The sequence below is a fragment of the Chinchilla lanigera genome, unplaced genomic scaffold (genome assembly GCF_000276665.1).
Source record: "Chinchilla lanigera isolate Chin_1 unplaced genomic scaffold, ChiLan1.0 scaffold00061, whole genome shotgun sequence".
In the NCBI taxonomy this organism is placed as follows: Eukaryota; Metazoa; Chordata; class Mammalia; order Rodentia; family Chinchillidae; genus Chinchilla; species Chinchilla lanigera.
Window position 1 is genome coordinate 7,731,183 of NW_004955462.1, and position 26,950 is coordinate 7,758,132.

General features: G+C 39.1%; 1 protein-coding gene across 1 annotated transcript in view; it reads left to right on the plus strand.

The window, feature by feature from the left end:
• F5 (coagulation factor V (proaccelerin, labile factor)) overlaps positions 1 to 26,650 on the plus strand; it is a 62,829-nt gene extending 36,179 nt beyond the window's left edge. Inside the window, exons 12-25 of the mRNA XM_005398188.2 lie at positions 74 to 286; positions 1,457 to 4,133; positions 7,846 to 8,020; positions 8,706 to 8,942; positions 10,314 to 10,521; positions 13,073 to 13,252; positions 14,503 to 14,619; positions 15,737 to 15,808; positions 16,924 to 17,027; positions 17,673 to 17,828; positions 19,010 to 19,154; positions 21,758 to 21,909; positions 24,506 to 24,688; positions 26,135 to 26,650. Coding sequence (XP_005398245.1) covers positions 74 to 286; positions 1,457 to 4,133; positions 7,846 to 8,020; positions 8,706 to 8,942; positions 10,314 to 10,521; positions 13,073 to 13,252; positions 14,503 to 14,619; positions 15,737 to 15,808; positions 16,924 to 17,027; positions 17,673 to 17,828; positions 19,010 to 19,154; positions 21,758 to 21,909; positions 24,506 to 24,688; positions 26,135 to 26,281 — 4,766 coding nt within the window. The 3' untranslated portion in view covers positions 26,282 to 26,650. The remainder of the gene's footprint in view (positions 1 to 73; positions 287 to 1,456; positions 4,134 to 7,845; positions 8,021 to 8,705; positions 8,943 to 10,313; positions 10,522 to 13,072; positions 13,253 to 14,502; positions 14,620 to 15,736; positions 15,809 to 16,923; positions 17,028 to 17,672; positions 17,829 to 19,009; positions 19,155 to 21,757; positions 21,910 to 24,505; positions 24,689 to 26,134) is intronic.
• Positions 26,651 to 26,950: the final 300 nt, after the last annotated feature.

The window sequence follows — 26,950 nt, forward strand, 5'->3', positions numbered from 1 at the left end:
ATTTTAGGTATAATTAGACACATGCCCTTTTGTTGGCAAAGGCCTGGCAGTTTAACAGATTTTTCTCTTCCAGCTATCAATGGCTTTGTGCCCGAGAGTATCATTACTCTAGGGTTCTGCTTTGATGATACTGTCCAGTGGCATTTCTGCAGTGTGGGGACCCAGGATGATATCTTGACCATTCACTTCACTGGACATTCATTTATCTATGGAAAGAGGCACGAGGACACCTTGACCCTCTTCCCCATGCGTGGAGAGTCTGTAACCGTCACAATGGACAATGTCGGTGAGTAAGTACATGGATGCTTGGGGAAGGAGCTGACTTTGGACTTCTTGTCTGAAGGGTCTGCTGCAGCTCTCCAGATGACCACTGTTCATGGGGTATCTCCCCAACATCCTGCAGGCTTTCCTTTCACTGCTTTTTAGCATTTCCATTTGGGAAATTGTTGATGTACCTGGGTCTATTTCTTTTATGGGGGTTGCATTTACACATCTCTGGGCCAAGTGGGATATAAAGACATACAGTAACAGAAAGACAAGGAAGTACCATGAATATTTCAGCCATAAAGGAGCATTTCATTGATCAAAATGCCCTTTTCAAATATTTCAAGACTGCTATCTACTCTAGGATTAACAGTTATCAAATAGAGTGCCTCATAGGTTGCCTTGGAGACAGCTTTGGAGTACAGACCTGAGTTCGAATGCTGTTCCATAACTCAGTTTCTTATAATCCTGGACAAAGTACTTGGGCTTAGGAAGTCTCAAATTATTCGTCTAAAAAAGTGCAGTAACACTTCACACATTTTCTCTGACAATTAATCATAATAAGGGCCAAGGGCTTAACATTCAACAAGTGGTAGTTCTCGTCAACTCCCCAAGAAATCTTAAGTGTGTCAATGATTTATACCATTTCAAAGACATTCCAGCTTGCCCTGGTCCCACATGAATTATTTCTTAGAAATACCCAAATATTTCTTACTTAATGTGAATAGCTATCATCAACATCCTAACTCCAACTCTCAAACCAGAGCTAATAAAATGTTAATGATATTCAAGGTCTGTTTTATTCCTGATTCACCCCATTCTTAATATATTCTAAAACAATGACTTAACTACCTGTGCTGGCTTTTCTATTCTCCCTAATCTCTACCCACCAATACTTTTAGTCTGTATTCTGTTAAATAAGGTAAGCATACTGATTATGTTCTTGTATGTCAAGCAATATCAAATTGCTAAAAAAAAGAAAAAACCTAAATATTTTATTCCCAGTTTCTCTCCTTATATCTTCATGTGCCAGTAACCAGTAGCTCACATAGTAACAGTGGTCCTCAGTGGTCCACAGGTCACACTTAGGTATCTCTGACTAAAGTTCATTAAAAGTTACTTGTTATATGGCTCCTAGGGTTCACATATGTTTTCCTGGACTTTCAAACTTCTCTCTGTCTCTCTTGTGAAGGAACTTGGATGTTGACTACTATGAATTCCAGTCCAAGAAACAAAAACCTCCGGCTGAGATTCAGGGATGTTAAATGTATCCGGGATGATGATGAAGACTCGTATGAGATTTATGAACCTCTAGCATTGCCACCCATGGATGTACGGAAAATGCAGTCTCCTTCAGAAAATGAACATGAGGAGACTGGTCCAGATGATGATTACCAGGATAGCCTGGCTTCATCATTAGGAATTAGATCATTCAGAAATTTAACCCTTAATCAAAATGAAGATGAATTCAATCTTACTGCCCTTGCTCTGGAGAACAGCTCTGAGCTCATTTCTCCAAGTACAGGTGTAGTTACAGGCTCCAATTCTTCCTCAAGAACCACTGTGAATAACTTCACAGAACCTCAGAAAACCCTTTCTCATGCAGAAGCTTCCATAGCTGGTCACCTCCTGGAACACCTCAGTGGCTTAGACAAGAACCCAGTTGTCAGCTCTTCCACAGAAGAGTATTCCAACCCATATTTTGAAGACCAGATAGAAGATCCTCTACAGTCAGATGTCACAGAGATAAGCCTACTAGATGCAAGAGGATTCAGAGATGGAGAACATGCTAAACACAAAGAATTCAGGTCAGAAAGAAACCAATTAACAAAGCACAGGTTTTCCTGGATGAAATTACCAGCCCATAAAACTGAGAGACATTCAAATCAAGACAATACCTCTTCAATAATGGGAACCTGGGAGGATCTTCCCAGTGATCTGTTACTCTTAAAACAAAAGAATCCATCAAAGATTTTGGATGGGCAATGGCATGTGGTTTCTGAAAAAGGCAGCTATGAAATAATCCAAGACAATGATGAAGACAAGGCTGTTAATGAGCTGCTGAATAGCCCCCAGAATGTCTCCAGGATTCAGAAAGAAAGCATTCCACCTGAAAACAAGCCAGGAAAGCAGAGTGACCCCCCAAAATATTCTGCAGTTAGACATAAATCTCTACAAGTAAGACAGGATACAGAAAATAGTGAATTGAGGAAAAGGCCACTTTTCATCAGAACACGGAAAAAGAAAAAGGAACCAAAGCTTACACACCGTATTCCTCTCTCCCCGATGGGCATTCACCCCCTCAAAGGACTACGCTACACCACATTTTCAGACAGGAAACTTAACCGTTCATTGTTACTCCATAAGTCCAATGAAACATCTCTTCCCATAGACCTCAATCAAACACACCCCTCTGTCAATCTTGTTCAAACAGGCTCACTTCCTGACCATAATCTGAGCCCACCAAACAACACTGGTCCAACAAGCTACTCTCCAGATCTTTATCAGACAGTGCCCCCAGAGGAACACGATCAAACATCTCTTATTCAAGACCGTGATCAAATGCACTCCACTACAGACCCCAGTCACAGGTCCTTTCCTCCAGAGCCCAGCCAAATGCTCAGCGCTGACTTAAGCCACGAGTTATACCCTCTTGACATTGGCCAATTATCCCATGCCCGGGAACGTGAAGATTGGCAGATAACTATGTCTTCAGGGCTCAGTCAAACATCCTCTTCTTCAAGTCAATCTCAGATGACCCTCCCCTCAGACCTCAGCCAGATGGCCATCTCCCCAGACATCGGCCAGATGCCCCTTTCCCCAAACCTCAGTCAGAAGACCCCCTCCCCAGACCTCAGCCAGATGCCTCTATCCCCAGAACTTGGTGAGACCGACCTTTCTTCAGAACTCAGGCAGATGACCTCCTCCTCAAACTTCAGCCAGATCCCTCTATCCCCAGAATTTGGTGAGACCAGCCCTTCCACAGACCTCAGTCAGACAACCCCGTCCCCAGACCTCAGCCAGATGCCCCTCTCTCCAGAACTTGGTGAGGCCAACCTTTCTCCCAACCTCAGTCAGATGGCTCCTTCCCCAGACCTCAGTCAGATGCCTCTATCCCCAGAACTTGATGAGACCGACCTTTCAGAACTCAGTCAGATGACCTCCTCCCCAGACCTCAGCCAGATGCCGCTCTCTCCAGAATTTGGTGAGGCCAGCCTTTCTCCCAACCTCGTTCAGATGACCCCTTCCCCAGACCTAAGCCAGATGCCTCTATCCCCAGAACTTGGTGAGACCAAACTCCCCCGCAATCTCAGTCAGATGACCTCCTCTCAAGATCTCAACCAGATACCTCATTCCCCTGGCCTCAGCCAGGTAACTCTTTCTCCAGACATTACTGAGACAACTCTTCCACCAAATTCCAGGCAAAAATTACATCCTTCAGACCTTGATCAGATATCTTACCCTTCTGAGTCTAGCCAGTTATTGCCTCTTTCAGAATTTAATCTGACTTCTCCTTATCCAGACCTTGGTCACATGCCGCCGTCTCCTCTCCCATCTCCTACCCTCAATGACACTTTTATATCAAATGAATTAAACCCACCAGTTGTAGTGGGCCTCAGTGGGGATGATGGAGAATACATTGAGTTTATTCCACAGCCAGTCCAAATCACTGAAGAAAAAGACTATGCTGAAATTGATTATGTAAACTATGATGACCCCTACCAAACTGATAGGAGGACAGACATCAACTCTTCAAGAAATCCCGATGATATTGCAGCATGGTACCTCCGCAGCAACAAGGGAAACAGAAAGTATTATTACATTGCTGCTGAAGAAATATCCTGGGATTATGCAGAATTTGCACAAAGGTTTGGCTAGTTTTCTCCTGTTATATTATCATGTTCTCACTACTGCTAACAAAAAGTAATTACAACAGTCTAGGAAAATAATTCTGGGCAAATTTTGTAGAATATTGTTTAGCTCTCATGTTGCAATTTGGCCTATACCATTTCCTTTGTCAATTCCAAAATTAGCTTCTCTAATTTGGACAATAGCCATACAATAAGAGAATAATCAAAGTGAGAAGTCTGTGATATCCTATAGGTAAGTGAGCCCCCTCTTCTCTCTCCTTCTGTTATCACAGACGTTCTTACCCCCCTTCCTGCTCCAGTGCTATCTGATAATCAATACAATTTAATTGAAATTAGCTTTAAACCCAAATCTTGATGTACAGATCTCCTTTTGCATTTACTTGTTTACAGTACAGAGTTTCGAAGGGATCCAGATTTTTGAAGAGATCATCTTCAAATCATTATTACTAAAGGGCAGGAAGTCATATTGGACTGGGCTCTATATTGGTGATGAAGATATATAGAAAGGAGGAAAGGAGAAGCCTTGGGCAATGAGAGGTTCCCAGGGATACAGCCTGGTGACTGCACATGAAATGTCTAAATATAGCCCACGGCACTTACAAAAGCTATTACACTAATTAAAAGCCAAAGTGAGCTGGAGGTGGTGGTGCCTGCCTGCAATCTGAGCATACTGGGAGGCTGAGACAGGAGAATCACAAGTTTGAGCCCACCTAGCAATTTAGCAACTTAGCAAGACCCTGTCTTAATATTTAAAAAAATAAAATGGACTGGGCAAGTAGCTCAATGCAGAGGCCTTGGGTTCAACCCTCAGTACCACAAAACAAAACAAAATATAATTAGAGTAGGCAAACAACCTATGGGGTGGTTTGTGCACATTAACTTGTTAGTGATGGCTAGGGTTTCCACATTAGACCTCTGTTCAAAATTCTTTCTTCTATGACACCTGACTTAAATGTAGCAACCATTACTATATACAAATTGTTCATTATCTGAGGACTTTTAAGCCCAGTCTTCTGGGGGACAGGACTAAGGGGTATGCAAAGTGGAAAGAGATGGAATCAATTCCTTCAGATGCTTACATCCTGTTCCAAGCCTGCAACCTGTATTTTTTATGATGGACAAGGTTGCTCTGCCTATCCCAATATGTTCTGCGAAATTTTATGCAACAATCAGAGTTCAGATGGATGAGGTTTGTAGGGAAGAGAATAGAAAGACTTTTTAATAAAATTCTGTGCTGATGGGTCATGTAGTATAGTATATATTACCGATTTGATGGATGAGCTTTTGGATTATTTACATAGACTTGGGAAATTTGAGAGTCAGCAGGAGAATTTGACTTGCTTTGGCCTCAGACTAAGCTGATGAGCTATGTGGGGAATAATGTGCTATATTATATTCTTATTAACCCTTTCATCTGGAGATAACTGTAAGTTCACATACAATTGTGAGGAATAATACATAGAGATTCCTTGTATATTCTACCCAGTTTTTCTCAGTGGCAACAGCTTCTAAAACTTCATTACATCACAACCAGTGTATCAAGATACAGAACTTTTCATCATTACAAAAATCCCTCTTGTCCTTGTAGAGTCACATCTACCTTCCTCCCTCACCATATACCTCCTAGCCCCTGGCAACTATTACTCTGATCTCCATTCCTTTCATTTTGTCACTTCAATAATATTACACAAATGGATTATGTAACATATACCCTTTGAGGGTCAGCATTTTTCCACTCAATATAATTCTTCAGAGATTCATCCAAGTTTTTGTATGTATCAACAGTCAGTTCGTTTTATTGCTACGCAGTACTCCTTAAGATGTGTACCACAGTTTTTGTTGTTCTTTACTTTTATTTATGGTGTTGAATATGATGTTTTAATATATGTATAAATTGTAAAATAACTAAGCTAAACTCTTTAACGTATGCAGTGCTTTTAAATGTCACATATAAGTGAGATCATGTCATATTTGCTTTTCTGTGTCTGTTTTATTTCACAGATGATCTCCAGGTTAATCTATGGTGTTAAAAATGACAGAACTGCCTTTTTTTTTAAAGGCTTGATAGTATTCCATTACATATACATTTTCTTTATCCATTCATCCACTGATAGACACTTGGCTTCTGTGAATAGTGCTGCAGTGAACCTAGAGTACAGATGTTTGACATGTTGATTTCATTTCTTTTGGATATATGACCAGAAGTGAGTCTGCTGGACATGCAGAAGTTCTACTTTTTAATTCTGTTGAGAAACTACTATACTGTTTTCTATAAGGGCTGTACACTGATTTACATTCACACCAATAGTGTATAAGGATTCCTTTTCTTCCATATCCTGCCAGCATTTATCTCTTGTCTTTTCTGTAACAGCCATCCTAACAGTTATGAAGTAATATTTCATTGTGATTTTAATTTGGCTTTCTTTTATTATTCGTAATGTTCAGCATTTTTCATATACCTATTGTAAATTTGCATGTCTTCCTTTGAGAAATATACTCAGGTACTTTATCCATTTTTAAATCAAGTTGTTTGTTTTTTTGCTATTGACGTGTTCAAATTTTTATATATTTTATATGGGCCTTTATCAAGTGTTTGGTTTATACATATTTTCTCTCATTCCACAGATTGTCTTTTTGCTATTGATTGTTTCCCAGGTTGTGCATAATCTTTTTATTTTGAAACAACCCCAGCTGTCTATTTTTGCTCTTCTTACCTTCATTTTAGGGTCATATCCAAGACATCTTTGCCCAGACTAATGTAAAAAAGCTTCAGAAAGCTGGGTGAAGTTGCACGCACCTGCAATTCCAGGATCCTGGGAGCCTGGGGCAGGAGGATCACAAGTTTGAGCCATCCTAGGCAACTTAGTGACTTAGAAATACCTTATCTCAAAATAAAAAAGGGTAGGATATAGCTCAGTGTGAAGGCCCCAGTACTACAAAACACCCCAGTACTAAAAAAAAAAAACACTTGGAAATACCGTAGTTTAGCAAAAGCAAATGTAGAGTGTGGCCATTCTCAGGGTACAAAACACCCATCCATCCACTGGCCTTCATAGAGGTAACCTTCTGATTCAGCTGACCATTGTTACTTAGCAGCCCCAAGGTCCGGCAAGGTCCCATTGAATGGCTTTGTCTGTCTTTGATGTTAAAAATTATGTTGATATATAATTATATTCATTCATTAATTTACACGTATGGCAAAAATTTATTAAGTGTCTACTATATGCCAGATAACATGCTGGGCATTATGAAAAGGATTATGAGCAAACTAGGCACAATCTCTGACCTTACACTATGCCCTAATGGTACAGTCATATATTAAAAGATAGTCTCACAAGTGGATCACACATAAATAAATAAATAAATAAATATATATAAAACTATCACATGTAAATATAGATATGAACACTTACAGGAATTTACTACATATACTATAATACCATTATAGAAACATACGGAATGATACAAGAGACTTGATCTAGTCCAAAGGATCATAGTGAGATTTGTCTAGCAAATACCTGAGTTGGGAGTTAAGAAAATATTTACTGGCTTATGGTTTCACTCATTTATATATTCATTAATTTGCCCATGAAGGATTGAGAAAAGACTCTATGCTAGATACTATATTTAGAAACAGACACAATTTCCTAAATTCCTTGAACAGACTTTCATTTCTTCCTTTAAACAAAACCTACTGCTATCATTTCAGTGAAACGGACAATGAAGACAGCGATGACATTAAAAAAGACACCACATACAAGAAAGTCGTTTTCCGAAAGTACCTGGATAGCACTTTTACCAAACGTGACCCTCAGGGTGAATATGAAGAGCATCTTGGCATTCTCGGTCCTATTATTAGAGCTGAAGTAGATGATGTCATCCAAGTAAGTCAACTTTTGAGTGCTACCAAGGTCATCAGAAGAATTTCCAGAAGCACCAGAGGTTATATAAAGGTGAAGGTAGCAAAAGAGGCATAGATGACTTATTTTCCAGAATTAACACAAAATTACATTTCTTTTCAAGGACTGCTTGCTAAGCCATTTGGCAGTCTTCAAGACAAAAACAGTGATCTCATATTTTATAAGTGCTGAAAACTATATAAACTGGAGAAGATCACATACTGAAAAATATCACATTGTAATTTTCTGTTGTTTTCTTAAAAGAAAAGAAATTGAAGTTAAAGAGAACTAGCAAGGAAGTAAAAGTATCTCTGTGCCCTCCCCAAACAATCAGATTTCCCATGGCTCTTCTAAATCCTGGTCATTTCTTTCAAAATCCTGTTTACAGTTTTAGGCCTATAGCATCTTTTACAACCTCTCTATGCTATCTATCTATCTATCTATCTATCTATTTATTTATTTTAGTGCAGAGTTTAAACCCAGGGGCTCTTATATCTTCAGCTTTTTCTATTGTATTTTGAAACAATATCGCAGTAAGTTGCCCAAACTGGCTTCGAATTCATTCTTCTCCTGCCTCAGTCTCTCCAGCAGCTCAAACTACAGATGTACAGCACTGTACCCAGCCTTGGTTTGGATTTTTGTTTAAACTTAAGTACATTCCTTTTTCTAGGTTCGCTTTAAAAATTTAGCGTCTAGACCATATTCTCTTCATGCCCATGGACTGGCCTATGAGAAATCGTCAGAAGGAAAGACTTATGAAGATGATTCTCCTGAGTGGTTTCAGGATGACAATGCTGTCCAGCCCAATAGCAGTTATACGTATGTATGGCACGCCACCGATCGGTCAGGGCCAGAGAACCCTGGCTCCGCCTGTCGGGCTTGGGCCTACTACTCAGCTGTGAATCCGGTAGGTGCTTCTACCGCAAGTTCTTGCCATTCCCCTAACCTTACCACCCAAGCCCACCTAGTGGAAGGGTTGGGTTGTTTTTTGTCAAAAGCCTGTCTTGTGTTTTATGAAGGATGTGGAAGCCTTGTAGTCAGCTACACAGTTACCATACAGTTACCATAACCAGGGATTTCCCTTGCAGCTTCGAATTCCAGAGGAAGGAGGATTACTGATATGCTTGTTGGCCCCAAGCTAGACTCCTGTAGTTATAGCAAAAGATGTTTATTTGCAATTTTCTTAAACAAGTATTCCATCTTCCATTTATGAAAGAACTAAAAATTCAATAGTCTTTCTTTTTTTGTTTTTTGTTTTTTGTTTTTTTTTTCCAGCACTGGGAATCTAACTCACGATGTCGTGCTTGCCAGGCAGGTGCTATGCCGCTGAGCTAAATCCCCAGGCCCCAATAGTCTTTCATTTATCATTTCACAATGTATATATAACTCAAAACAAATATACATGATAAATATACATAGGTTTTTGATAAATTACAAAAGGGGTCCTTTGTTCAAACCATAGTAGTAAGAGCACAGAGTTAGGTCTGTTGTGGGGTTTTTCTTGGGTTGGTTCTTTTTTTTTTGGTTATTGTTTTGTTTTTGGTGCTGGGGATTAAGTCCAGGGCCTCCTGCATGAGTAATATGTGCTCTCCCACTGTACATCCTCAGCCCCTAGACTTAGTTTTGTTTTGTTTTGTTTTTTGTCTTTTTGAGACAGGGTCTCTCTATGCAGTTCAGGCTGGTCTTGAGCTCACTTTGTAGCTCAGGCTGGCCTCAAACTCACAACAATCCTCCTGCCTTGGTCTCCCCAAATGCTGGGATTACAGGCATGATTTAGATTTAAATTCCTGGTTTAGATTTAGATTTAAGTTCCTACCCTGTCACTGTGCTACCCAAGGAAAATTGCTTGACTTCTCTTACCCTTAATTTCCAAACTTAAAAATGGGATAGTAGTACATAGCATATAGTAGGCACTTTATAAATATTAGTTCAATAAATGAATTTATATTTATCACATAGGATAGTTGTGCAAATTAAATGAGATAATTAAGCAAAGCATTCAATATAGTATAGATGCTCAGTAAATAATATCCATTATGTTATCATTATTATTACATCATTATTCCTGAGCTCAAGGACAGCATAATCAGAGGAAAGGAATATGAATACAACAGAAGTAAATAAATATCCAGGCTTATTAAACTATTCATTAATAATGTTTACATGCAGAGTCTCTAAGGAGATATTGCTTTCTCTATATAACTGTCAAGAAAGAAAAGAAAATCCTGAGCAAAGGAGAATGCATGCTCTTTGCTTTTCCTGTCTTCCTGTCTTCCAGGAGAAAGACATCCACTCCGGCTTGATAGGGCCCCTTCTGATCTGCCGAAAAGGAACATTGCACAAGCAGAGCAACATACCTGTGGACATGAGAGAATTTGTCTTACTCTTTATGGTCTTTGATGAGAAAAAGAGCTGGTACTATGGAAAATATAAAAGGGCTTGGAAACTTGAATCTTCAGAAGTAAAAGACTCCCATGAGTTCCATGGTATTTTCCTCACTTTGATCTAATCTCTGAATTAAATCACACTGGGTCACAGAGACTCCTGTCCTTAGAGCTTCAGAGATTCGGCTTAGTGCTTCTGCAGAGCCAGGAGCTACAACTAAACCCAGCTTCTTAACGTCTCCAAGGGCTGAGTGACCTGGCAGGAAACACTGCAGGGCAATGGGCACAGAAAGCGTCCAAAAGGTGGTGCACAGAGGTTGTTGCAAGGCAAAGCAAACCAATGAGCAAAGGCCAGTACACCTCAGACAGCAACATAAGGAAAAGGAATTAACATTGCTCTGCACTTTAAGAAGCTAATGAACCTGTTTCTTGCTCTTTAAAGGAGCGAGTATTTATACAAAAGAAATGACCACTCATGTGTCTTTTCTAGAATAAGAATGATCCCAGCAGGTCTAGCTCTCAGCAGCTATCAGTGGCACCCATAGCCAGTGACACATGAGAACAAAAGGAGATAGGATCCTGGCGGCTAGGCAATGGGAGAATAGGGGCAAAAGACCATTTAGGCAGTCACAAGGGGAAAAGGATGCCTGTTTAGAAATCTACTCTGGAACTTAGCCAGTACATTGACAAATGAATTACAAACAGTTCTAAAGAAAGGCAGACTTTAGGATTTGATGGAGAGCAAAAAGAATGACATGTGGAAATTAGAAAAAAAGAAAAAGACTAACCCTTTTTGAAAAGTTTGATGGATGGCATGATTCTTCTGAGATTTCTTATCTGTGAGAACCTGTGTTGGCTAATAGATCAGTGTAATAGGAAAGGAAAACCCTGCTAGACATTATATACAACATCGAAATCAGTGCTGCCTGCAGCCACTCATCAAGGCTTAGTGGGTTTCCTCCCTGTCCTACCATCCCATCTCAGGCCACCCTTCTTTATCTTATTTTTTACCTTAGTTCTACTTCTAGAAGTTTAATGATCTCACCTGTAGGCATACTTGAGACAGAGGTAGGCAAACATATGATTTATGACCTGTTCCAATTAAGGATGGACTCTATTATCATGAAAATATTAAAAGTTTCTAAATTCAAATATTTAGAGTCTATGAAGAAGTCTGGAGGAGAGGCCATTAAGAGTCAGTGAATTAAGACTGCAAGCAGAACTTTCGCCACTTCCCTTCTTCCCTCCCCTGCCCTCCCCTCCCTTCTCTTCTCCTTTCTATCCTCTCCTCCTCTCCCCTCCACTTCTCTTTTCTCTCTTCTGCCCTTTTCCCCTTTCCCCTCAGTAGACCCTTTGGTCTGGTATGCTTGGGGTCTGAAGCAGGAGGCCCACCAAACCTCTCAGCCTAGTAGGAAAGCAAAGACTGAAGAATTAAGTGAGTTTTTCTCTTAGCTGTGTCTTTTACTCACTTGAGCTCCTATGTACTGATTTCTGCAAAGAGTGAAATGTATCCAAGGTAGCTTTAGTCCTAAATGTACTAAAGTTCATGCTTCTGTAATGTGATCATCTCCATGATGTACTACTTCTCAGGTTATGTGATAGGAGGACCTCCTGATTCCCAGTCCCTAGCTTCATGTCTGGCCTTTCTTGTATGTGCTCAGTGAGTATGTAAACCAATGAATAAATAAGTGAATTCTATCATTCAGCTCAACTTGTCAAATGTTTACTGAGCACCTACTGTGTGGGGAGTCTTCCCTTCCATATCCTGGTGCAACAACAGTTTAGCAGTCCTGACCTAATAATCATTTGAGTTGCCTTCTACTCATATGAGATCTGTTTCTTAAACAGAAACCCAAAATAGTTATAAGAGCTATGTATGTCTGTAGACAGGTATCTCTGTATCTGATATAATTTTCAGGGTGCCTGACTGATCTCAACTTCTGCCCCTACAAGAACCTCCCTTCCAGAGTCCTTGAAAGTCCACTGCAGTTCCTCTAAGAAAAAACTTCCCTGTCTGTTCCAGTTAAATGCTTGCTAGCTGTAAGCTTTACCATTAAAATTTTGTGTTATATTTTTAAGGTGAACATGTTTTTTAAAAACAAACATAAAATTCCCTAAGGGGAGAGTGGATACAACCTGAGAACCCATCTGAGAAATAAACATGAGTCACTATGGCTAGTGGGTACACCAAAGGTAAAGTCCAACTTCCTATTTGTCTCTGAATTCAGAAGGACCTGGAGCGACATGCTACATGTGCCCTTACTCTCATCCTGCTGTTCATATTATCTGTCACGTCAGTCTTCATCTTTTTGTAGCAAAGGAAGATTTACACTATTGATACAATGGATAAACGGGCAAAGCACAGAGAAGGACAGGTGTAATCTCTAGGGAAAGAATGATAAGATAACCTGTTTGGAGGAGGACCTGGCCCACACCTCAGTAGGCTGGTGGGAGTGACATGAGGTGCTGGAGGTCCTGCTCTAGCCTCTCACATCGGTTTTATAACATAGACCAGCCCTCTATGCCTGGGTGGGACCAGGGAAGGCCACATGATGAGGAAAATGGGTGGTGAGTGGGTTGCCTTACACTTCCTTATCAGCTTTCTCCTGGCGTATACAGGGTTTCAGTTGATTGCAATGCTCTGTCCTTTCAGCCATTAATGGGATGATCTACAACTTGCCTGGCCTGAGAATGTACGAGCAAGAGTGGGTGAGGTTACACCTGCTGAACATGGGCGGCTCCCGAGACATTCATGTGGTTCACTTTCACGGCCAGACCTTGCTGGAGAACGGCACTCAACAGCACCAGTTAGGGGTCTGGCCCCTTCTACCTGGTAAAGAGCTGGTGATGGAAGAGGTCCCTGCTAAGAAATAGCAAGACAAGGCAATCTTAGCATCTGACTACCCCTCACCCCATTACATTCTCTCTTGTGTATTTACTTCCTTAGGAGTCAAAATACAGGCACAGATTCAGGGCAAATCCAACATCAAAACTGTACACACAGTACAATGTCGGCTAAGCAGTGAACTAGGTGGTAGCACCATATGGATAAATGTGTGGCCCAACTTGTTCTGCAGAGGGTCTGTCTCCCAAGCTCATAGGAATGTGCAGATCAAGTCTCAAGCCAAAGACAAAATAAGACCTTGGGAAGCTGCAGCTTTTCCTGTTGGGAGGAAGATTAAAAACTTACTAGGATTTCTGGGTTCTTGAATTCTACTCTTGGTGGTATCACCCTGACTTTTTTTGGTAGGTAATTAACCCCAGGAATCATAATCATGAAATGGTACCTAATGCTGTTTTGAGAAAAGGAAACTTTTTTAAAAATATCGCTAAAGCTAAAGAATAAAAAAGTAGAGATTTTCATGTGCAAAATAATTGTAAATGTAGGTTTAAACAAACCACAATCATCAAAAAGGATTAAGATGTACTAATAAGTTATTTATAGGTATATGTTTTTTAGTAGGTGTGTGAATAGGGGTATGAGATGTAAAGGCCACTGATTCACAAACTTTGTAGTAAAACCCTAGGAATCTGGTTAAAATGCAGAAGCTAAAAAGCAGAGATTTGCTCTCAGAGACTTTGATAAGGTAGATCTTGGGTAGACTTACCAGGATTCTGCTATATTTTTCCACTAAGGAACATCTCCAGTTCTTTTTTTTTTTTTTTTTTTTGGTTTTTCTCCGGTACCGGGAACCGAACTCACGACCTTGCGCTTGCCAGGCAGGCGCTTTGCCGCTGAGCTAAATCCCCAGCCCCTCCAGTTCTCTTATGAGCTTTTCTTTTATTGAGACAGGGTCTTGCTAAGCTGCCCAAGATGGACTTGAAGTTGCAGTCCTTCTGTCTCAGCCTCCCAGAGTGCTAGAATGACAGGCATGTGGCACCAGGCCCAGGTCCTGGATTCTATGTTTTTAATAAACAGCCTCCCTTCTACAAATGCTGTCTGAAGAACTAGTGAAAGGAAGACCCTTATAGGAGTTTGGGTGGGGAAATCATGATACTAATCTACTTCAGATGTAGGTACAGAAGTTTAGATGGACCTGTTAATCTTTGAGTTTTTATTTTGTCCTTAACTTTCTATTCTAGGTTCATTTAAAACTCTTGAGATGAAGGCATCAAAACCTGGTTGGTGGCTTCTAGACACAGAGGTTGGAGAAAACCAAAGAGCAGGGATGCAGACACCATTTCTCATCATAGACAAAGGTATTACTCAAGAGACACTCGATATTTATTAGAAAGAATGTGCCAGTAACTGGAATATTGCCGACTTTTAGGCTGCTTACTTCTGATAACTCTGCTGTGACAAAGGCATAATTTATAGCCATAGTTGTTTTTATTCTGGACCATCTAGAACAGTGGTACCCAAATTTTTTGGCACCAGGGATGGGTCTCCTGAAGACAATTTTGATCTGTGAATGGTTCCAAAAAGCTTTCAATCTAGCTTGCACAATTCACAATAGGGTTCACACTCCATGAGAATCTAACATCATCATCCATCTGACAGGAGGCAGAGCTCAGTTGGTAAAGCAAGCCATGGGGAGCAGCTGTAAATACAGACGAAGCTGCCCTCCCTCACTGGCTGCTCACCTGCTGTGCAGTCTGCTGTGCAGTCTGCTGTGCAGCCAGGTTGGGGAGCCCAGAACTAGCAAACATAAACCAAAGGATTTATATCAAAGGCATTCCTCTTAGTTGGGGAACCAAGGGAAAGCATTTTTCCTCATGATTTGTGCTCCATGGGAAAGTGCATGTAAGAAATTCTCCATGTTCCTAAAGTAGAGGAGGAAAAAGAACAAGAATTCAACAATGACTGAAGTAGTTGCTGCACTTGCCATTTTAGTATTCAAAAACATAGTTTCCCTCTGTCCACCCATCCACCTATCAAACTTTACTAAGCACCTATGGAGTATCAAATACTGTTCCAACACTCAGGTACCACAGTGGCTGCTATTCCCTTCCTTAATCAAGGTGTAAACAGCCTTGGAACTAACAAGTCAAATTTTGAAGCCATAGTCTTATGAGGGACAGTACTTAATGTTGTAAAATTGCTTACTTTAAGATCTGAGAAGATGGAAGTCAGATTTAAAACCAGTTATATCTCAAGGTTTCTGCTGTTTTCCTCTATGGTGTTCCAATTTCAATTAAAGGACCAATTTTACTAGTATATTTAGTATAATCACACATAGTTAAGTCAGTGTTTCACAAAAAAAATGAAAATATGTAATGAATGATACATCAAAGGCATAGTATCTAGCCCTGGAGTTTTACTTTGTTTTATGTATTTTTCTAAGCAAAAATTATTCATTGTTTTGGTTTTTCATAGATTGTAAGATGCCAATGGGCCTAAGCACTGGTGTTATAGCTGATTCACAGATCAAGGCTTCTGAGCATCTAAGTAAGTAGTTTCATCATTCATCATAGTCTGTGAGTATCAACTTCTACTACTGCACAGTATAGAGCCTGAGAAACTGTACATGACAACCCTGGCCATAGGCCATTTCTCCTCTCCAGGCTTTCCTCCATGCAACCTAAGAAATAGTTCTATTTAGGGTAATTATGTAGTAGAGGAAGGCATCCCTATGGCAGAAGCTAAAAGCCTGTTATTATTATGTTCTTATCACTGCCACTCCCTCTGGTGTATACTGTTTCCAAAGAGGCCCCCACCCACAAGGAAAACCAAGACCCAGGCATCACTGGTATCTCTATATAGGCAGTTCGGTCTCTACAGGAATTGCGGCAGGAGTAGATAGCTTTAACTCATGACTATGTGCCCACTTCCAAAACTGTTCAGTCTTCTTTTCTAGGTTTGATCACACACATAATATTCCAGCCAGATTCACAGGGTTTTATGGTATAAAAGCTGTAGTCCCCAGTAAGGTGACTTTTCACCTGTGATAATCATTCACCTATTTTTATTGATCACCCACTATAAGTCAGGAGCTCCTGCTAAATAAAATTACCTCCTTATGCCTCAAATCTTCTCCAAGATGAAGAGGCCATCATCAAGAAGATAATGAGGCTCCCATACACCCTTCCCCTATCTTCCTGTTAGGCAGACACAGTCATCAGCAGCTATATCAACATAACCATGAAAAGGCAAACACGACCTTTGTGCAGGACAGAGTGGGTGGACAGCTAACCAAACACAGGCAGACCTGAAGCCAAGATTTCATCACCAGGAACTGGTTTGGTAGTGAAGGCCCATGCTAACCACCTGGTCTCCTACTTGTAACAGGTCCTTCAGGGATCTGGTTTTCTGCTGGACTAAACTCACTTGAGAAATTGCTGATTGTCTTTTTAAAAATTCAACACTGTGGGAGGCTGAGACAGGAGAACAAGTGCAAGTCCAGCCTGGGCAACATAATGACTTAACAAGACCAAGTCTCAAAAAATAAAAGTTTAAAAATGGGCTGAAGGTGTAGCTCAGTGCACAGACCCTGGGTTCAATCCCTAGTACTGGGAAAAACATCTTTTTTTTCATAACATTTTTTTTTCTTCCTTTGAATTTAGATTACTGGGAACCCAAACTAGCAAGATTAAACAATGGTGGATCATATAATGCTTGGAGTGTAGAAAAAAGCAAATTAAAAATTGCCTCTAAACCTTGGATCCAGGTATGTCTAATTAGCCTGATAATATTTATGGTGATTATAATACTAGACATAACAGTGATTTAATAATTTCTTCTTGTTTTTCTTGTGATGTGATTAGTGGAATAGAAACCACTAGTTGCTAGGCACTATTCTCAGCACTTTACATCCTCAAAATCAACCCTGGGAGGGTAGATCTAAGTAATAGTCCATTTCATAGACAAAAAAACCCAAGGCAGAGAGATGATAACTAACGTACCAAAGCACACTGGTAGTTAGTAGTTGAACTGCAAATCAAGTCCAGGTTGTATTAAAATATAGATTGCATGTAGCCATCTTACCAGTTTGCTGAAATAAAAGATAGATAATAGAAAGTAGGGAGACAGATGTTTCTCAAATGGTCGGGGAATCAAGAGACAGTGGGGTAGGGGGAGGAAGAGCAGAGAAAGGGTAAGAAAAAGAGTCAAGATGTGTTCTGTGCATATACCAGCTCCACACAAGGATGTACTGCAACACATGTACTAATAAAAATACCTGATTAAAAAACAAACAAAAGAAAACCTTAAGCGTTGGTTCTTTTATTCTTAAGAAAGCTGAATGTATTGTGAGTGAATGCAGCACGTATTCATATACAAGGACAGCTCTGTTGACAGCTGACCTCCGTTGCAGGTGGACATGCAAAAAGAAGTTGTTATCACAGGGATCCAGACCCAGGGTGCCAAACATTACCTCAAGTCTTGCTACACCACCGAGTTCTATGTGGCTTACAGCTCTGACCGTACCAACTGGAAGATCTTCAAGGGAAACAGCACAAAGAATGTGATGGTCCGTGTATATGCGTCCATCTAACTGCAAGACTCACCCTAGGGTGTCTAGGCAATGAGAAAAGCTATCTAAGGCTTTTATGGAAGAAAATGGTAATATGGTGGCAGTCTGTGAATTAAAAATTAAAGGGATAAGCAGAACTACTGAAACTTCAAAACCGCACAAAAATTGAAAACTATTCCTGTATTATTAAAAACAACAACAACACTAGATTGGCAGATTATGTACAGAATAAAATATCTGGTCTTATTTCTCAAGTTTATGTTAGACATTTGCCAAGAGTTTTGATTTTACTATTACATTTTATTTTGTTTTTAATTTCAGTATACCTGAAGGAAATAGTAGTATTTATGAGGCACTATAATTCTCAGATTTACTTGCAGTCATGCTTAAGGAATGATGTTCCCCTGCTGGGTCTTTCATGGGCTCAGCCAGGAACCCTCCTCTCAAAGTCCCTCCCTTCCTACAAAAAGAAACCTTGCTCTCGGGTGGGAACCGAGTTCCCCATGTGGTTTCTACTGACACTGCAAGGCAGAAGCATCATTAGGGGATGGAGCAGATGAAAGTTCTGGGTTCCTACCCTAGACTTTTTGGACATAGCCCCAACAAGGGTATTAGGGTACCTCTTTAGTTTGACAAGCATAAAAGTCTCCCCATTTTGTTTTTTCTGCTAGTTTTGGGAGGGTCTACTATGTTTTCTGTGGGTTTTGGCTCATGTAGAAGTTACTGTCTGAACCTTTTCTGCTCAGTTAAACTGTCCTTTCCCGGTCCTTTGGTTGGAGTGCTGTTTGCCTGCACCACTGGTGTTTTCAGGTTACTGGCTTCTTCATCTCCAAGACATCTCCAAGACTAGGATATGTAAGAGAAGGGTAGCCACCGCCAGGTTTTTCCCTGAGTCCTGAGAACCCCTGTCAGTATCCTTTCTTCTCCCCACAGTTCAGAGTCTTGTTTCTTTTATGTTTGTGTCCAGGGTACCGAGTTGTACATAGCAGGAGCAAATAGGATATAGTACATCATCTTCCTGGCAGTAGAAGTATCCTCAATTATTTTTTAAGATCAAATTAATTTGAGTTAGGCACCATGAAAATTTAATATTCTAATATTAAGTTAGATGAAAACATTATTATAAAGTCACTTCACAGAGAGCTGTTATGTAACTAAGCTTTCTTCTTTTATCCTAGTATTTTGATGGCAACTCAGATGCCTCTACAATAAAAGAGAATCAGTTTGAGCCACCTATTATGGCTAGATATATTAGGATATCTCCAACAAGATCCTATAACAGACCCACACTTCGAATGGAGCTGCAAGGCTGTGAAGTTAATGGTAAGGAACAAAGATGTACTATCTTCTCACTGATATTCAGATGCTCTAGATTTGGGGTGTGTGGGGAAATAGAAAGAATTCTTAGTTCTCTTTAATAACTTAGGCTTTAGAAAAATCGTCACGAAACCGAGTCCAGGTAAATTCTTCCATCTGGCCTTGACTGAGTCTGGTCCCACTAGCCAGAGGGCAGCATCTCTTTGAACAATGCTAGATGATACAGATACAACCATGATGCCCCAAGGAAGGGTCCTCCACCAGCGCATTTTCAATAAGAATGACTTGCGCTTCAAACTAGGCTCTATTCTTACAATGTCTTGTAGGTCACTTAGACTTTAATTCAATGAAAATATTCAGCAACATTACTGGCATATCTTGCTATTCAATGAATGCTTTTGAAATTTGGGTCTGCTTTCCAACTTCTATAGAACATCAGCTCTGTATCCTCTTCTGTATTCTATATTGGTACTCAAGTCCTTTCTTTGTAAGCTGCTGTTTTTCAGGGGATGCAATATGACCTATGATATAAATAAATCCAGGTCATGATAAGTGGTTATAGTAAAATTCTATTTTATATAACAATGATGTTTAAAGAGTCTTAACTTTTTCTGACATGTAAATGAATGCTTTCCAATATTTTTCACTTTAAAGCACACATAAAAAATAATATCTGCCCAGCAGTCTGAGGTAAGAAGTTATAGCAATTGCCTCATGCCCAAGCTGAAGCAGGCCCAGCTGGCTGCTGAAAGGCTGAAGAGTGAGGGGTCAGTATAGATCACATGGGAAATTTGCTATGTCACACAGTTGGAGACATGAAGCAGCTTTCCTCAGCACAGGAGAGGAAGCTGTAACTCAGAGGAGAAAGTAGCTGAACCTTGTAATCAGTTTTTATCAGTGCAGACAAAGGTACAGTATACTGTTGGTATTCATGAGGGATATGGATATGGATGTTTGCTAACATCCATAAAGCAATAGTACACAGCACCTCCCATATAAAATGAAAATTTTCTACAGGCAGAAACAATGTTTCAAACAGTTCTGTAGGGGCTGGGGATTTAGCTCAGCAGCAAAAGCGCCTGCCTGGCATGCGCAAGGTCGTGGGTTCGGTTCCTGGTACCGGAGAAAAACCAAAAAAAAAAAAAAAACAAAAAACAAACAAACAGTTCTATAAGTCATTAAGGTTTCTTTCTTCCCATATGGCCTATGGTATAAATGGTAGATTTGTACACAGTATTGAGTCAAGCTACCCTACAATGTGGCATGCAACTGTTAATTTATTTAAAACATCTCTTTTCTGTATAAGAAGCATTACTTTCTTGTAACATATATAGCCTGCGTTAGCAGTAGGTATTCCTTTTAGGATTTTTGTCAATTTCTGTATGTTTTACTAGGGAGAACGAAAGTGTCATGGGTGATGGGCAGCTACTGGGCTAGCTCAGCCCTACACCTCTCACACTAACAGAACAGCCTTGCTGCCCAGGATGTTCGAAGTATTAGATGGTGACTACCAACATGGCACTATATTTTTCTGTCACTTTTGTTAGGAGAAGAAACAGAGTGCTTTTTGATATACACTCATGCAGTCATGCATTTCTTAACAGCAATGTGTTCTCAGAAATGCATCATTAGGCAGCTGTTTCATGGTGCAGATATCATAGAGTATATGTAACTACACAAACTTAGATGGTACAGGGCAATCACTCCATGGGGCCTCTCGATGCAATCAAGAGGAGTAAAATGTGTGAGGCCTGATAGCATAACTGGGTGTTCTGTTTTACAATGAACTTTTTTTATAAATAGAAGACGTACAGTCTCAATGGTTAAAAAATATAGTAAACACATCAGTAACATAGTCTCTTGTTATCATGTGTTATGAACTGTACACAACTATATGCTCTATATTTTTATACAACTAGGTTTATTTACGCTACCATCACCACAAACATGTGGGTAGTGTGTCATGTTACTGTTATGACAGCTATGATGTCAGTGGGCAACAGGAATATTTGGCTCCATCGTAACCTGAAGGGCCCACTGTTGCATATGTGGTCTGTCATCAGCTGAAAGGACACTATGCAGCACAGGACTATATATGAATGGTTTAGAAATTATTGCCTACCTCAGAGCAAAGTCTGAAGTTTCCATGATTTTCTATAGGAGGAAAAATGAGTTTAAATATTGAGTACATGATATTACCATCTACTGTATGAGTTTAAATTTAACTTCCAATTCTCTGGCTGTATTATGTTACACAAATTATGCTGTAATCTTGTCTTTTCATTTGTTTTTTTTTTTTTTTTTTGGTTTTTGTCCGGTACCGGGAACCGAACTCATGACCTTGCGCTTGCCAGGCAGGCGCTTTTGCCGCTGAGCTAAATCCCCAGCCCTTGTCTTTTCATTTGTAAAATGGAGATAATTGTAAGCACTAAAGAATACATTCGCACCTGCGAGCAGCACTTGCCATATGAATTCAATGAATGTGCATTGTTGTGATGGTTTTTGTTGTTAATTGGTAGTAATGTTATTTCTTATTGACTCTAAAGTGTGAAACATCATGCAGAGATTTTGGTGTTGTGTAATTAATCCCATTACCTTTTTCTTGACAGGGTGCTCCACACCACTGGGTATGGAGAGTGGAAAAATAGAAAACAAGCAAATCACAGCCTCCTCATTTAAAAAATCCTGGTGGGGAGATTACTGGGAGCCCTCCCTTGCCCGCCTTAATGCCCAGGGCCGAGTGAATGCCTGGCAAGCCAAGGTGATACAGACCCTATGAATGAATGAACTCTCAGTATCCCCAGAAGGAAACAGTGGCCCTTCCAAAGGGAATGGGGGGGGTCTGGAAAACAGGAATATCATGTTTTATGTCTCAGATGAAAATCTGAGGTCTGAGAATCTAAGATGTCTGTAGAATCAATAGCTTTAGTTCAGGGAGAAATCATTTATCATCTGTTATTCTTAGCCTAGCCTTGATTTAAACCATGAGGAGACAACATTTTTCTGTAAAGATTCAAAGAGAAAATATTTCAGGCTTGCTAGGCCAAACATTCTCATCATAACTACTCACCTCTGCCATTATAGCAGAAAAGCAGCCATAAACAATATGTAAATGCATTATCATGGCTGTAGTTTCCAATTTCTGATACAGATAACATTAGTAACAAATGCTTTAGATTTAGAACATGCCTTGTTTGGTTTCTTCACAATTTAACAATATTTTTCATTTTCTTAAGAGTGCCATTTAAATTTTTTGTGCTCATTTTTTAAGAGCATATTTTAAGACATCCTTGAGATGACTGTAGTCATGGTAAAATGCTGCAAAATCACAGTTATAAATCAGTGATCTAAGTTTAACAAATACTTTTAGAGAGTGATACTTTTCCTCTAACACATACTTTTAGAGAGTGATACTTAACCCATTGAGTAATTCAGGTGACCTAACATTAGGGGAACTGTTCATAGTTTATTTGGTTTTGTTTCATTCTTAACTGACCTGAAAAATCAGAATCCCCAAGTAACTTAAGCATCCTGCATCCAACTAAATCCAAATTCCCTCCTTACTGTCCTCCAACTCCTCCCTTAAGAGACTTACATTCCAATTTCCTGAGCTCTCTGTAGAAGCCCAGGTCCTGTCTTCAGATTAGACCACTAGAAAGGAAAAGAGAATTGTGGTGCAAGTACCCCACACAGTCTTGGGGATCCCTCTCTGTGCCTCAAAACTCATCTGGCCCATCATGGAATCAAGAATACTACAGTGGCAGGCTGTTTATAAAGCTTTTGCTCCATACCTTTCCTTTGCTGTCTAAATAAAAACAATAACTAATTTCAGTTTAATTTGGTGGTAGAATCAGAATTTGAATTCCTTTCCCAGTAAATAGCTAGTGGTCTTTTCTCCATTTAAAGCAGCCCAAACACCTCATTTTTAAATTTTGCAGGGAGAAAAACTGACACCCAAGGAAATTAAAATAACAGTATTATATTACATTATATTATAGTCTATTATATTTATATACTGATATAAATTTTAAATGGTTAAAGAGTGATGTCACCCAATCCTCTCTCACCTCCCCATTTTACAACCTTAAAAAATTATTTCCCATATAGCTTGCTCTTAGTCTTTGTAGTATAAAAAAAGCTGAAAGATAAAACATTAATTTTAACTTTTAATGCTATTATCCTAAATCCAGAATTCTTAATCTAGAAATATCTGTTTCATTTAACCTTCTATTCATATGAAATACATTTATAGGATTTCTTTAACAGCTTCAAGCTAAACACATTCAGGCAGGCACACAGATGTGCACTCTCTCTGACTCAAGTGTCCCTAACTCATTTATGCCTGCAGAAATCCTCTCTGTTTCACGGTACAACATCAGTTTGAAGACACTTAAGACACCACCCAGATGTCACTAGAGGGTGTCACAAAATTAATAAAAGTTCTACCACAATCATTTTAATTCAATCAATTTGCTTTTAAAATATATCATGCCAATGCACACATATAATACACAAGCATATAAAAAGATACACATACATCCACAGAAAAAGGATGATGTTAAGGAAACATATCAGTATTTATTCTTTCATATAAAGTTCAGTGAGATCTCTTGGGCATGATAACTCTCTGGAAGGTGAAAATTCATCTCAGATGATTCAAAACATCAATTAGTCCTTTGACTTTGTCCAAGTGCATATCACTGAACATGATTGGCTCTTATGTTAGACTAGGGACAGGACAGTTACTATGATGTGTATCAAGTCCTACTTATGGCTCTATCAGCTCTCTCAAACATTACATTTATTTGAAATTTGAGAAAATAAGAAATTAGACTGTTTCTCCTATTTAACAACAGCAGTGGAAAGAAAAGTTGGGCTTTTCTAAAGTGTATTAAATAGAGAGGGGATGCTATCCAATTCTTTCCCAGATAATCCTGCAACAGTATTATCATTGTATGTAAACAAACTTGCTTAAGAAAATATTACAGATAATTTAGCAATCTCTCAAGTAAAATTAATTTACTCATTCACTCAGCAAGTATTTATTGAATACAAACCATGCGCCTTGCCTTGTTTTAAATACCAGAAAACCAAACTAAAAGCCCCTGCCCTTAAAGAATAAGTGATATAAAGAAGTAAACGATTATTGTATAAGGCATGAATTATACCAATAGAAACTTATACACTTGTGACAACAAGCAAGAAAAAAATATGAAAGTCTTCTAAAAGACAATAAATCCGAGGGTATGAGACAGAAAAGAAACCTTTCAAGTTCTATGCTTTCCTAAAGAGCTTGGTCTAAACAAAGCAAAGTTTCTAAAATTGTATTTGTCCATGTGTTTTCATCATTTTCATAGGCAAACAACAACCAACAGTGGTTACAAATTGATCTGCTCAAAATCAAGAAGATCACTGCAATTGTAACACAGGGCTGCAAGTCTCTATCCTCTGAAATGTATGTGAAGAGCTACACCATTTACTACAGCAACCAGGGCACGGAGTGGAAACCTTACAGGCAGAAATCCTTCATGGTAGACAAGGTATGGGCTGGCTTCTGGGCAAAGAGAAAGCAATATGAAAACTGTCCCATGTTGAGAATAATAGTAGTGCCTTGTAATTGACAAGTATGCACTAACACTTGCTACCTCTTTAAGCCTTCTAAAGCCTAGTTCTGCAGGCACCTGGTCTTGGGACAAGGATCATGCACATCACCTTTCTGTCTTGACTGAGCCTCCTGTGAAAAGAGTGAGGACACAATACCAGGGTGTAGTATGAGTTTAACTAGCTCTGACTGAGAAGATGGAGAAGGCATCCAAAAAAAAAACCTTCCACTGTGAAATAATGCCATATTAGCACTGCCTTCGATTACACTTCTTATTCATGACCGATCAAATGCCCAAGATCACAAAATTCTGTGTGTCATATTGTCATTGAACAGAAGAAAGCATTGTTATCCTTTCTGACGGAAAAATAAATTTCTGGTAAACTACTTTACTTCACTACAATTCTGAGCTTCTCTACTTCCTAGCAGATGGTTTAAAAATGTTCCAGAACAAAGTTAAGGAGATATGCCTAATATTCCAGGAATGGAAACTGGACTAAATCTAGTGGGAAAATAAATGTAGGAAAAGGGAACTGAGATGTAATGAATTCTCATCAAATGCTCAGTACTTAACTCAGTTAATGATGTATACCCATTTCTCACTTTTTTAAACCCCTGTTGTCTGTTTCCCTTGGTTTATTTCTCACTATACTATGGGATCATACCACAGTAAGCACCACTGTCATAAATAACTGATTTAGTTTCTATGTGTGTGTGTAAATCTTGGAGAAACTCTTAAGGATTTTTTAAAAGTTTAGTTGAGGACACAGAGCATATGCTATGAAAGTATAAATGCACAGAAATGCATGATCATACTTAATCATACTTTAACTGTTTGCAGCTAACCACTTGGTGCCCACTACTCGACAGGCACTTGTCATATGCTGACATACATTTTTAAACTTTCCAACTTCTCTGAGGTGAAATTTTTATCATCCCTATTTTGCCAATGAGGAAATGGATAATGAGAGAATATAATTGACTTCTTTGAAGCCATACAACTAACAAGGCTCTAAGAACTATTAGAAAATGCTGCTATACAGCACTGCATCAGATTTATTTTTCTTTAATTTCACTCAGATCACTGGTGAAATGAAAATGCCTAAATGGGTCTGTCTAGCAGACACTAATTGATGATCATCTCTATGATAGTGCTATTTTTTTAATTAATTAAATTTATTGGTACATTTCAGGTATACATAATGGTCACGTTCATCATGAGTAATTTGTACCTGTATGTGACATATTGTGATTCATTTTTTTTCCCATTACCCTCTCGTCCCTTATTTGATGTCCTCAGTTTGCACTAAAAGGATAAGGAATTGTCACATCTTTATATCCACTATACCAACACTGAAAATTATCTTTCTTATTTTGCTTTCAGGTTTTTGAAGGAAATGGCAATGTCAAAGGACATGTGAAGAACTTTTTCAATCCACCAATCATTTCCAGGTTTATCCGCATCATTCCTAAAACATGGACTCAGAATATTGCACTTCGCCTGGAACTGTACGGCTGTGATATTTACTAGAACTGAATATTCAACAAAACAGAAAAGAGTCTTTAAGACCTCAAAGTCTCTAGGGTTGGCAGTGTGTTTTGTGGTTATTTTAAATGTTAACATTTTTCTATTACTGCCTTTTTTTCTATTTGAAATTTTATTTTATATAACAAACTTTTATAATGTAACTCACTGATGCCATTAAGTGAGATGGTGGCTACTACTTCTACAATAATTTGAATATTAGATGAAAAATATCAAGAAGCAGTAAAAATGGCTTATTTTTCACAATGATTAAAATGCTATATAGAATAATATCCATGCAGCATTTAATACACTTCGTTACACTCTTTTAAATTCTATATACATTAATAAAAAAGATATTACCTTTGCAAACCATTTATAGACCTGGAAAACTTTCATTCCTCCATTTTTCTTTAAAAGAACTATGATTTAAGAAAAAAGGAAGCAAAGACAATTTGTAATGATTTGTTTCTCTTGATAGCAGAGAGAAAAAACAATCTTGCCATATGAAATGATAAATGCTTACAATGCCACATGTTTTCTACAAGATTATGAATTCTGTGACTCTCTATGAGCAAGGAAACAAGCAAGCACATTCTCAGTAGTACACCTGGACTTGTGAGTCTATCCTGGGTTCCCTATATTGGCTATACATATCGACGTTCAACAAAACCA